This window comes from Chiloscyllium punctatum, chromosome 19 (assembly GCF_047496795.1).
Source record: "Chiloscyllium punctatum isolate Juve2018m chromosome 19, sChiPun1.3, whole genome shotgun sequence".
Taxonomy (NCBI): Eukaryota; Metazoa; Chordata; class Chondrichthyes; order Orectolobiformes; family Hemiscylliidae; genus Chiloscyllium; species Chiloscyllium punctatum.
In genome coordinates this window covers 43,312,568-43,325,805 of record NC_092757.1, presented here as the reverse complement: position 1 = coordinate 43,325,805, position 13,238 = coordinate 43,312,568, and the positions used below count along the sequence as shown (strand labels likewise).

At 39.0% G+C, this 13,238-nt stretch overlaps 1 protein-coding gene across 1 annotated transcript in view; it reads right to left on the bottom strand.

Annotated features, from left to right (window-relative positions):
- Window positions 1-13,238, bottom strand: part of LOC140491292 (protein CASP-like) — a 618,172-nt gene that overhangs the window by 24,474 nt on the left and 580,460 nt on the right. The window contains exons 15-17 of the mRNA XM_072589278.1: window positions 5,983-6,119; window positions 3,018-3,081; window positions 1,917-2,029 (exon numbers count right to left, since the gene is read on the bottom strand). Of these exons, the coding sequence (XP_072445379.1) occupies window positions 1,917-2,029; window positions 3,018-3,081; window positions 5,983-6,119 (314 nt within the window). The remainder of the gene's footprint in view (window positions 1-1,916; window positions 2,030-3,017; window positions 3,082-5,982; window positions 6,120-13,238) is intronic.

The window sequence follows — 13,238 nt, the reverse complement described above, 5'->3', positions numbered from 1 at the left end:
CCTGGCATTTGTATTACTTGCCACTTATCACCTCAAATTTGGATATTGTCCGGATCTTTCTGCATTTGACACAGAGTACTTCACTATCTGAGAAAACTGTGCTATCATCAGAGAAAATTCCCAGTTCTGATCTTATGAAGATGGTTGGGCCTAATACAATACCCTGAGGAACTCCTGCAGAGATGTCCTGGATGACCTCCAACAGTCATAACCACCTTCGTATGTGTCAGGTAAAACTCCAAGCAATGCAGTGTTCACCCCACCTGATCCCCTAATTTTTCTTGATGCCAGACTTGGTCAAATGTGGCCTTAATGTCAAGGGCTGTCAATCTCACCTCAACTTTGGAATTCAGCTCTCTTGTCCGTGTTTGAACCAAGGCTAAAAGCTGGGGGTGGGGGGGCACAGTGGCTCAGTGGTTAGCACAGCTGCCTCACAGCACCAGGGTCCCAGGTTCAATTCCAACCTCAGGCAACTGTCTGTGTGGAGTTTGCACATTCTCCCAGTTTCTGCGTGGGTTTCCTCTGGGTAGTATGGTTTCCTCCCACAGTCCAAAGATATTCAGGTCAGGTGAATTGGCCATGCTAAATTGCCCATTAGTCAGAGGGAAATGGGTCTTGGTGGGTTACTCTTTGGAGGGTTGGTGTGGACTGGTTGAGCCGAAGAGCCTGTTTCCGCACTGTAGGGAATCTAATCTAATCTAAAATGAGGTCAGGAGCTGTGTGGCCATAGTGGAACCTAAACTGGATGTCACTGTGTAGGTCACTGCTGAGCAGGTGCTGCTAGATAGTACTGCTGATGACACAAGCCAATGCAAATAGCCTGCTTTAGTTGACCATGTGCTCTGCATAGCTTCTTTACAACCAAGACCCTACTCCTCCAGAAAGACAAACATAAAACCTTGTGGAGGCATCCGGTTTGAGCACTGCTGTCATTAAGGATTGATTGGACAAAAATGAAGTAACTTCATTGACATGCATGAAGACTTAAAGGTGTTTGCCAGTACCTGCTAGAAGGATGCCTGAGTTCGGGAATCTCAAACAAGGGGCCACTGTCTCAGGGTAAAGGGCAGATCATTCAGCATGAAGATATGGAGAAATTTCTTAACTCAAAGGGTTGTGAATCTTTGAAATCCCCTGCATCATTAATCTGCAGATGTGTACTCATGGAATACATTTAAATCAGAGTTTGAGTTTTTTTGGATACATGTGAGTCGGGGACGTGGGGGTGTAGCTGATCAAATCTGATATCACTGAATGGTGAAGCAGGCTCAAAGCTTCAAGCAGTCTGCTCTAATCCCCATTTCTTATATTACTATGTACTGCTCTGCAGAAATTGAATCCAATCAACACTTGAGTGTCACACTTGGAGGTTTCTGGTTCAGCAGCTCCCGGACAAATTAAAATGATGGATGGAAATCTGCAAATTAACCAAAATTGCATGGAAGATCTGGACTTTTAAAAGGCCAATTTATTAGCATTGTACAAATCTTGTGCTCATTTTCACCGTTTAGTCAAGGATTATTTTCACTTGGTCAGAGAAGGTTGAGATGAGACTTAGTTAAAAATTTTAAGATTATGAATGGTTGTAGGTTAAGATTGTCACCAAGTGTGTGGGAAAAATACTTCAGGAAAAACATTGTTCTGTAGATAAAATTGTGCAGTGAAATCAGGAATATTTTCCCCAGGAAGAAGTTGGGACAGAAATTATTTCAACTTTTATGACAAAATTACTGTAAAGTAAGGGTCTGTGGGTTTTGTGTTTGGTTGTTGCATGAGCATGATGGATCAAATGGCCTTTTTCAAGCCCGTCACTTCTATGGTCCAGCTGCTTTGTGATCCAATATTCCTCACAGGTGGAAAAACATGGAGTTCTTTTCAGAAATTCTACACAGTATGAAGTGCTGTAGCATACGTACAGATTCCAACTCTTGATTTCTGGCTCGAAATCTTTCTCTCTGACTTGAGATGATGGAAAGCAGAGAGTCCATCTGTCCCTGGGGAAGTTCGGAGGTTGGAAAAGGGCCAGAACCTTCAACACAGAAACACAGTTAGTGAGCATATTTGTAAACATTTGTTAAAAGGAATCCCTTTGCATTATATTAAAGCACCAATTTCTTCAGCACAGGTTAGAGATTCCAACCACGGTCAATGTATTCTGAAAGACATCCTGCTTACAATCCATCCCAGCCCACAAGCCCATTGGTCATTGATATTTATCCTTGTGGGTAACTGGAAAACTAAGTGTGTCTTCACTACAGACTGAATGACTCCAAACCAACAGTCAACCTGCCAAGTCTTTCTTGCTTTGGATATTATTATATCAAACAAAAATGTTCAAAGAAAACACACACACAATTATATTTAGTACCTCTATGATTTTTTTTCTCCTGGGCTGTTTACAATTAAGACAGCAGGAGAGTCTGGAGGGTTACTAACTCTACCACAGCTACACAAAATAGAAGAAACCTCGTTAAGGTAGCACAAACCACCAACAAATGCAGTTTCAAAGCTGGGAGGGAGGGAGGGACAGAATGTTAAGAGAGGCATCACCATTCAATGTGTAGCTCCATTAATGGCTTCTCTGACCCTCCACATTCAGCTCATTATCTCTAGTCTACCCAAGACTTCTTTCCATTTACAAGAAGCTATCTCACTAAACTCTCTCTTACATCCCTGCCTCTCTCTTTGATTGACTTATATCCATTCAATGTCATATTCCTTCAACTCTTCCCCACAACTGCTTGTCAGATATGTTTCTCCGTGAAATACAATGTAATTAAAAACATTGCATAAATGCAAATTATTATTAATCTCACAACTAATAAAATTTGAAAAAATACAGTTGAGGATTTGTAAGAAGAAACAACAGTATATCAGATTCAATATTTATATCAACTGATCACAAATACTTCAATGTCTTACATTCAGCTTGTTTTAACAGTCAAAATCTATCATTAGCTTTATGAAAACATCTGTTTCAGACACTAGGTATTTTGTTTGTTTTTTTCAATTCTTACCAAAGAGGGCTGTAGCTTCTTTGATGGGTTCTGGAATCTTTCCCATGTTGCTCAGATCTGCTCCCTGAGATCAGTGAGAAACCAGAATTTTCAGTCAGTTCAGCAATAAGATGCTGGTTAGACCACAGTTATACACCCGTGGGCACTATTAAAGTTTAACAGCTTGGATTTAGGGAAATATTCAATGGAGCAACACTAAATTAATGAATGCTCATAAACAGGCTTTCCCACATTGGAACATGCAAGCTAGGGGAAAGGACAAGAGCTGCGATTTATTTTAGAGCAAAAAAAGGTAGTGAAGTGGACAGTAAGAAAGATTCAAGGAGAAAATTCTTAAGTTTAAGACACTGATGCTGTATACAAGACTATCAATGTTGGAGTCACAGAAACTGGATGTGAAGACTACCTAATTATTTTTCTGAGTATTTGATTGTGGACTGAAGTGGGGAAAGGACTGATTTAAAAAATAAAGATTTTTTTGTTGAATGACTGCTGCACTTTTTAAAAGCAAGTTACTGACTTTCAGGAAGGTGATGGCCTAACGGTATCATTGAAAGAGCATTCATCCTGAGACTCAGGTGACTCTCTGGGGACTGAGGATTGAATCCTGAATTTTGCTATGGTAGATGGTACAATGAGAATTCAATACAAGTCTGTAATTAAGAATCTAACAATGACCATGACACCATTGTCAATTGTTGGAAAAACTCACCTGGTTCACCAATGTTTAATCTGTCATCCTAACCTGGTCTGACCGACATGTGATTCCAGACACTGTCCTCTGGGCAAATAGGGGCGGACAATAAATACTCTTGCCAGCAATGCCCACATTTAGAATGAATTAAAACAAAAAAAAGTGTAAGTGCTATTTATACAGCTGTGGGTTCAAATAGTGGGGAAAGCCTAGTTACAAATGAGCTGGGGGAGCCAGGTGGAGCTATATATGAGATCCAGCCACCAACAAATAGCTGACTAGCCTTAGAGTAATGGCCAGTTATATCCTTGACATTGGCTTACTGCTGGCCAAAAACTGTGATTGGCTCCCACATGGCTGAACAGCTTGGTGGAAAGAATGTTCAGTCAGAAACAGCAGACCTCAAGCAGTTGTTTTTGCTCTGCAGTAAAAACAACACAAGTCTGAAGATAGCAAATTTATTTCCTCGCAACAGTTGCTGTAAGCTATGACTTTTACTTAATAAGTCAGAGATTTTTTTATAAGTGTGAACCAGTCACTCAGTGTCTTGTGCAAATATCAAGAAGCAACATTCTAACCAGCAGGATCACCTCACATATCCCGTGGATCAGGAGTGATTGAGCTGCATTACCAGATTTTCCCTCCACTTGAAACACCCATGTTTTGTTTTGTATATCTCTGTGTGTGTCTAGAGGGAACATTTTATAAGTGGGTTACAGCTTTAACTAGTAAAGTTATTGTAAGATGGTTCACATTTTTTATTCATTCATGTGGTGTGGGCATTGCTGGCTAGACCAGCATCTATTATCCATCCCTAATTGCCCACAAGGCAGTCAAGAGTCAACATACTGCTGACAGTCTGGAGTCACATTTAGGCCAGACCAGATGAGATGATAGTTTCCTCTGAAAGGACAGTCATGAACCAGATGGACTTTTCAGATAGTCCACAATGGTTTCATAGCTATTGCTTAACTCTTAATTCCAGCATTTTGAATTCCAACATCTGCCATGGCAGAATTCAAACACAACCCCACAGAATATTATCTGGAACTCTGGTCTAGCAATAATGTATTTATTTATAAATATGCTGTTTTGTTTTCCAGTGCAATACCCAAGTGAGATGTAACCCTAGACATGTACAACAGGCCAGAATTAGAGAAGTTCAGGTTTCTCAAGAGGCTGTGGGGTTGGAAGAGATCACAGCAATAAGGAGGGGTTGAGTCCATTAAAGGATTTCAAAAGTACAATTTTAACATTGAGAGTTTGCTTATCTGGGAGCTACTGTAGGTCAGCAATGATAGGTCTAAAGGCAACAATGGCATGGATGAGGGCTTCAGCAGCAGATGAGTTGAGGGAGAAGCTCAATAGATTGATGTTTTGAAAGTTAAATGTAGAGTAGATCAGGTTGAGGTTCCCTACAGTATGGAAACAGGCCCTTCGGCCCAACTAGTCCACACTGACCCTTGGAAGAGTAACCCACCCACTCCCATTCCCCATATTTACCCGTGACTAATGCACCTAACTCTATGGGCAATTTAGCATGATGAATTCATCTAACCTGCACATCTTTGGACTGTGGGAGGAAACCCACGCAGACACGGGGAGAATGTGCAAACTCCACACCAGACAATCGCCAGAAGCTGGAATCTAACCTGGGTCCCTGGCGCTGTGAGGCAGCAGTGCTAACCACTGAGCCACTGTGCCACCCATTATGTAGTGTGAGCAATGCTGAGCAACGAGTGGATGTATGGTCAGAGCCCATCTCAGAGTCACAAATGATACTGAGATTGTGAATAGCCTCAGACAGTAGCCATTGAGTGGGGAGGAGGTGGCTGTATGGAGTGGAGATTTTGCCTGGCACTGAAGACAATGGCTTTGGTGTTTCCAATACTTGTCCTCATCTACTACTGGACATTGGACATGTAGAATGATAGCAGTACTAGCGGTGGTGAGGAAAACTTTGTCATCAGCAAGTATGTGGTATTCTATCACACTCCTCATTTGTAGCCTTGTGGAGTTTAAGGAGACAGGAGGTGAATTACAAACTGTAGATTACTCAGCCTCTGACTTGCTATTTTTGATTACAGTATTCACATGGTTGGCCCAGTTAAATTTCTGGACGATGATGGCCTCCAGAATGCTGCAAAGTTCATTGACGGTAATGCTGTTGAATGTCAAAGGGAGTTGGTTATGTAGGAGATGATGACTGTTCAGCACTTGTGGGCCACGGTATCATCAATACATCACCCATACCCATGGAAATCTGTGTACCTCAGTATCAGGGCGTTGCAGGGAGGACATTGCTTGGATAGTGCTGAGGTCTTGTTCCAGCTTTATGATCAGCTCCTTCTGTCCTGTCGTGGTTTTCACAGCCTCAGTGAACTGCATCTGTAACTCAGCACAGCGAGCTGCAGTAACACAGCAGCAATACAAATCATTAACATGAATCATAATCTGAAACACACATTAAAAGATTTTCAACATCTGAGTCAACATTTAAGGGGAAAAATAAGGTTATTTCATGGTGTGAATTGATTAGCATATGGAAAGACTCAGGGTGGAAAGAAAACACTAAGAGGGCAACACAAGCACAAGAAATTACAACTGATAAGGAAATAAAGAACAGTTTGAAAAGGAAATCGCATTAGAATAAAAGGTCACTGGCAACAGGAACACATGTTGGCATGTGGATAAAGTAGCTAAGTTAAAGGAGTTATTTAAATCAAGATGTACGATGAAAAGAGTAGGAAGTGCAAAGGCAGAATGAGGGATGAAACATCCATATCAATAATCGGATACTTGAAAAGGCCAGATGTGAATCATGAAGGTGTGCTTTGAGTACTGTTGGAAAAGAAAAACCATGCCAAAAGCCAGTACAATGTGAAATGCAGTGAATTCACTAAAAGAAGAAACTGCAGAAGACTGCAGGGTAACTGCAGACCAGTTAGTCCAATGGCAGTTTTAAGAATATTACATTTCTATCTTTCTTCAGTTCTGTTACAAGGTCACTGGACTGAAATGTTAACACTGTTTATCACCACAGATGCTGCCTGACATGATGAGCTTTTCCAATAGTTTTATTTTTATTTCAGACTTTTATTTCAGCCATTTTTAATATTGTGTTTAAGTATTAGGAACAATTCTTGAATCAAACACATTGGATGACTTGGTGAGATTTAAGTAAACTGGAAAGAACAATCACAGAAATACAAATGGTGGTCATGCCAGAAAATGGAGTATTTTAATAAAGTGACAGAAGGTGAAGTTGAGCAGGATTATTGAGAAGATGCCAAACTAATTACTAATCATACTACAGGCTTCAATGTGCTGAGATGGTCTGACAGGGTCTATCTAAATGAGAAGTATTCTATGTTAGGTGGTAATGAAGAGTATGATCTTGCAAGGGATAGTGTTAACACTAATATTCATCAACATTATCATTTCAAATTTTGCAGATAGCAAAATAGGAGAAATATCTGATCAAGTGAGCTGTTGCGAATTTGGGCATGTTATTGGAAAATAGAGTTTAATGTTTAACGCTTAAGAGATTAGAAAATTAATTGAAATCACTGACACCTATCAGGAATAGGATATTATATCAAACAACAGTGAAATTAGTGGAATATTTGATTACACTAGATGAGGACGGAGGACAGATGGGAAGTACTAGAAAGCCTACATGAAAAGTGGTGGAAGCTGATTTTGTAATTACTTTAGGATGAGTAATTTCTATGATTATGACAAAAAAAATTGAATGTGTCTGACTAAACATGACTGCTTTTTCAACAAAGTACAACAGATGTATTGCCTCCTTTTATTCCATAACCTTCTATGTCTTCATGATAAGAAGGCTCAGCAGACCAATTTTGTGTATGGCTTTGAAATTCACAGAAAGAATGAAATTAAATTGGAACAAGGATGAATAGGTATTACATCAAAAGGGCTATGGAATGAAACATATTCAAAGATTCAGGACAATTTATTAGAAAGAAAATTTAAGGGACAATAATAACATTTGAGGAAGCAAATCAGTCAAGGCTTTTCTACATTGGCAAAAGATGGCAGATTGAGAGAATGAGCTTAATACGAGAAGACAAATATTTAAGTAGGAACCAACAAAACATTACTTTGCGAGCAGATTGAATGGCTACTGGAACAATTTTGAATATTAAATTAGTTTAAATCTTTTTAAATATATGATTTTGAGGAAAAGCACATTACTAGGATAGCAGAAAGAATGCATAGATGGACTTACAATTCCTTCCACCCTGAGATTTCTACACTGATTTTCCATTCTTCTGAGATGCTGACTGACTACCCGTACATTTCTGTTTTTTTTTCAATGACAGGAATCATTAGTGTATCATCTTTATGATTAGATTAATAAACTGGAAACTGTATCCCTTTTACTTCAGTAAGGAGATTAACTAAGATGCAAAGTGTGACCACCTCTGAAAATCAAAGCAGTGTAGCATTTATTCACCACTGTAGCCATTGTCACGTAAACAAGTGTCCAGATTCTATCCTGTGATATTCACAACTCAACTCCTTGAGCTGAAATTCCCTTAAAAATCATTAACTAAGTATTTAAAAAGTTAAAATAGATTCAGTCAATTTAAAATTCTTTCTTCAGCTATGCTGTTCTTTACCTTTTTCTGGAATCATTTATTATATATTAATATCTGGACAGATCAGCCAAATATATGTACTTCTACCTGTTAATGGAGATAACTAATCATTCATAAAAATTTTCTAGACCTAGATTTCTGCAATGTCATGCTTTTCCTAAGGCAACTGTTTAACAGATTAAACAACAATTCTAAATTAAATATATGCTCGGAAATGAGTAGTTACTTTGTTGAATTCTGCCTTTCTTTGACATAAGAAATAGGAACAGAAGTAGGCCCCACACAAACTTTCCAACCTGCTTCAACATTCTACAAAATCATGACTGAACCAATTGTAGCTTCAATTCCACTTTCCTGCCTGTGCTTCAATAACCCTCAATTTTTGTTAATCAAAAGTCTGTCTAACTCAACTTGGGATACATTATGCAGCGTAGCCTCAAATGACATCTAAACACAGTGACTTTCAGAGAGGGGATTCCTCCTTATGTCTGTCCTAAATGGCAGATCTTTATTTTTAAACTCTGCACCCAGTTGTAGACTTCTCCCAAGAGAAGGAACGTTCTCTTCATATCCACCCAGTGAAAGCCTCTCAGAATCTTATATGTTACAATAATATCCAGTCTTAATCTTCTAAGCTCTGAACAGTTTACCCCAACCTTTCCTCACAACTTGCTGTCCTTGTTGTTTTTGTACCAGCAGCAAATTTGGCTGCAATATACTTATTGCCTTCATTTAAGTGATTAAACCAGAGCACAAATAAGATAAGGAGTGGGAGTATAATGGCACTATCTCTGGGGCCTGTGTTCTGGGATATAGGTTAAAATCCCACTTTGGCATGTGGTGAAACTCAAATATAATTTAAAAAAAAGGCAAACTGGTGGCCATGCTAGAATTGTTGTAAAAATCAATTTGGGTCACTGATATCCTAGAGAAAGAAAACTGCCATCCTCATCTTGTATGGCCTACATGTGACTCCAAACCTACAACTATCTTAACTGTCCTCTGAAATGACAGAATAATCACTCATTTCTAGGGTAGTTAGGGATTGGCAATGAATTATAGCTCAGCCAGCAATGGCCACATTCTAAGAACAAATGCAAAACCAAGCTCTGGCACTGATCCCTGCAGCTAGAATCTATTTACCTTCCTGCAAATGACTTATTTGTCTCAACTCTCTTGTTTCCTTTTTGTTAGCCTATCTATATGATGATGTCTTAGCCCCAACACAATAATCTCTTATCTTGTGTGGTAACCTTTTATGTGACACTTTATTATTGGCTTGATGAAAAAGCAAACTGACTTTCCGATGTCTCATGTTTTTTCAATGATTCAATTTAAAGAATAAGATAAATATCATTAAAGAGTCCCTCAAATTTAATACATCTGAAAAATTGAAACATGCCAAACATCTGTCACTGAAGAAAATAAATTTGGAAAAGATAGGGACCCAGTAAATTAATATTTCGCAAATTGTGAGTTTTGAGAAGAAAAATCAATCTTACCTCTGAACAAAAAGGGGCAGTGACTTCCATGATTAAAATAATAGTTAACGTTGTGTCTGAATCAACAATAAATTTCTATAAATGTAAACATGCTACAAAATGCAACAATTCAGAGACTTCTTAAACATGGTATATACAGACTGGGTAATAGAACACTTAAAGCAGACCTTGTTGGAGTACATTTCCAATACTTATTTTGTTCACAGCCAATTTTGTGCACATGCATCCCTTTTTAACATTGAAATTTAATCATCAATACCATCACTGATAATTTCTACAGCTGACTCCCTAAAACTGTTATTGTGAAATTCAAGAGAGATATTACATTTTCTGATTAGGATGAAGGAGCCTCTGTCTGTTTTGAGCAAATAAAGCCTCAATTCATGAATGGCAACTCAAAAACTTTTAATTACTTTAATAAACACATGAGGGTGCAGGTCTTTATGCCACTTTTCTAAATACCACTTGAAAGAGCTGAAGAAAGTAAGTGTAAATGCAGATTCGATTCTGAAAATAAAGCAGCGTGCAGGTCCTGTCACTGGGCAGCAGGTGGTGCACTGCAAGAAGCACCAACCATCTTTACACAGTATACACCATTTCTTGCTTTCAATTCACTGCAGAACAAAACAGAATAGGCATCAAATACAAGAAAGCTTATATTTTCCCACAATTGCACTAAACTTACTTTCTCATTAAGTCATTTTACAGCCTCATCTAAAGAAAATTCATTTTCAAATGGATGGGAAACCCATTTGCTTTAAGTCAGTAACTGCATCTGTGACTGACATTTTCTGTTCTTGATATATTTTTCTTGCACCCTGTACTGAAAAGCAGCTTCTGCATAAAGTAATATTTTGTATCCACTACTATGCAATCCACCAACAATAGAAGAGGGAGAAAATTAGGTAGTGAGGAACAGGAGTAAGGTCCTGAGTTCTGAGGCTTGTAACTGCTTAGAGATGAGCACAGCTTCCAGGTACTGTCCAAACAATATCCTACCACGAAAGCATTTGAAGAAGTTCATGTAGACATTGGACCAAAGTGAGGACCATGTCTTCGGGAGGATCTTGAATTTTAGCAGAAATGCTTTGACACTAACTTTTCTGAGTGTTTACACTAAAGATAAAAAGTAGATTGAATTCTAGACTCTGAATCATTATTACTAAGTTGGGTACAAAACTGCTATTCACTGAGTGAAATGATGCAAGTTGCTAAGTCTGTTTCAGTAAAGACTCAGTAATGGGTCAATTTATGTCACCAAATTAAAAACCCACTCACAAAACAAAATTGACATGAATTTTAGAACCAAAGAGGAAAAGATTAAGATTGGGTTAATTTTAAAATTCTACCAACTTGAAACTCAAACTGAACGCACTCTCTTTGTGAGTATACGGGAGGCAGGACAGGAGGTGGACAGTCAATTCAGTCCACGGATGCAGCTGGCAATTTAGTATTTTAATGAGGCTGGCTTCCAATTATTTGGGCTGCTTTGCACATTTATTTCAGCCAAGAAATGCAGCAGCTGAATATAGGAGGAATGCTTTGGGGAGAAGGTCACTATCTTCCCAGCATGGCTCAAGAGTTGGAAGCAGCAGGAATGTTTCCCTTGTGCCCATCCCAAAGTTGACTGACAAGAGTGCTGACTGACCCTAACTGCCCTTGTGGCTTGATGTTGAGTCCTCCCCACCTGAACATAAACCAACTCTGGCAATCAGACTGACTTCTAGATGGAGAACCTGCAAAGTTCAAAAACATGCCTCCAAAGAGTTAAAACCCCACTGTGTGCAGGGAAACTTGGTCTTTCAGACTTGCCATCAGGAATTCTGTTCCCTCCTACCCATATCCAGCCACCTGATAAGGTGACTGTCAGGGTGATAAAATTCTGTGAGTGTGGTGTTTCATGAAAGAAATAAAGACATGGTTTAAAGAATACCTCTCATGGCCTCAGGATGTCCCTGTGGGCTTTATAGGCAATTATATACTTTCTGAAGTGTAACCACCATCGTAATACAGGAAACACAACTGACAATCACACACACTCAACTTCCACAGATGTTACTGAAATACTTGACTCAGTCCTCTATTTTTAATGCTAATTGAGGAAGAAACATTGCCAAGTTCACCAGTGAGAACATCCCTGCTTTTGTTCAAAGAAAGCCCTCTCTGAAAAGATATGGGACTTCCTTTTTAACATCCAACAATCCAGCGCACCTTCAGTATTGGACAAGGAAGGTTAGCCTAAATTATAGGAACATTTTACAGAAGTGGACAACAAAGAACTCCAACTCAGAGCTTACAGTCCTACCACATGAGCCACAGCTGACCTCCAAATAATGGTCCAGAATTTGCTGCATTGTGGTACTTCATTTCTTAATTTGTTATGCATCTGGGCACAATGGGAGCATGTGAGAGTGGGGTGTGTCTGTGTAAGGTGCGTAACCAACAGTTCATAAAGTCGTAACAAGACTTGCTGGCTCCTATATTCTATGCCCCACCTAACAAGGACAAAATTCCTGTGTGCCTCCTTCCATCCTGTCTACCTTCAAGGACCTATGGACTTGTACAACAAGGTCCCTTTGTTCCTCAGTACTCCCTAAGGACATATCATTCATTGTGTGTATGCTTCTCTTGATAGACCTCCCAAAATGAATCACTTCGCATTTATCAGGATGAAATTCCATTACCTATCCCAATTTACCAGCTGTTAAATATCAGGCCATAGCCTGAGACCAAACTTTTCACGTCCAATAACATCACTAATTTTCCTGTCATCTCAACGTACTAATTACATCTACTACATTCACGTCCAAATCATTAATGTAAATGACAAACACCGCTAGTCATAAGCTTCCAATCACAAAATCAATCCTCTTTCATCACCCTTTGCCTCCTATTTGCAAACCAATTTGGTTTCAGTTTGCTAACTAGCTTGGATCCCGTGGGCTCTCATCTTTGGAATAGCCTTTCATGTGGGATCTTGTCAAAGGCCTTACAGAAATCCATGTAAACCACATCAATTGTGCTATCCTCATCAATATATTTATTGAACCTTTTTAAAAATTTAATTAAGTCAGATAGGATCTCCATCGAATAAATCCAGGCTAACTATACCTGATGAATCTCTGTTTTTCCAAGTGTTGATTAATCCTGTTCCTCAGACATCTTCCCAATAATTTCCCTACCACTGATGTCAGACTAACTAGTCTTTACTTACCTGGCCTATCCCTGCTGCCCGTCTTAAACCACATTTAGACAGAGTGTTCCTAGGATTAAGGTCAACACATCTGATTCAGACTGAAGAATAATACTAATTTCAATTTAATAATTTGTCAACTAAAAATAGATATTTCCACTTACTGAAATTAAAAGTATAAGCAGGTTGGAGACGCTTACCGGA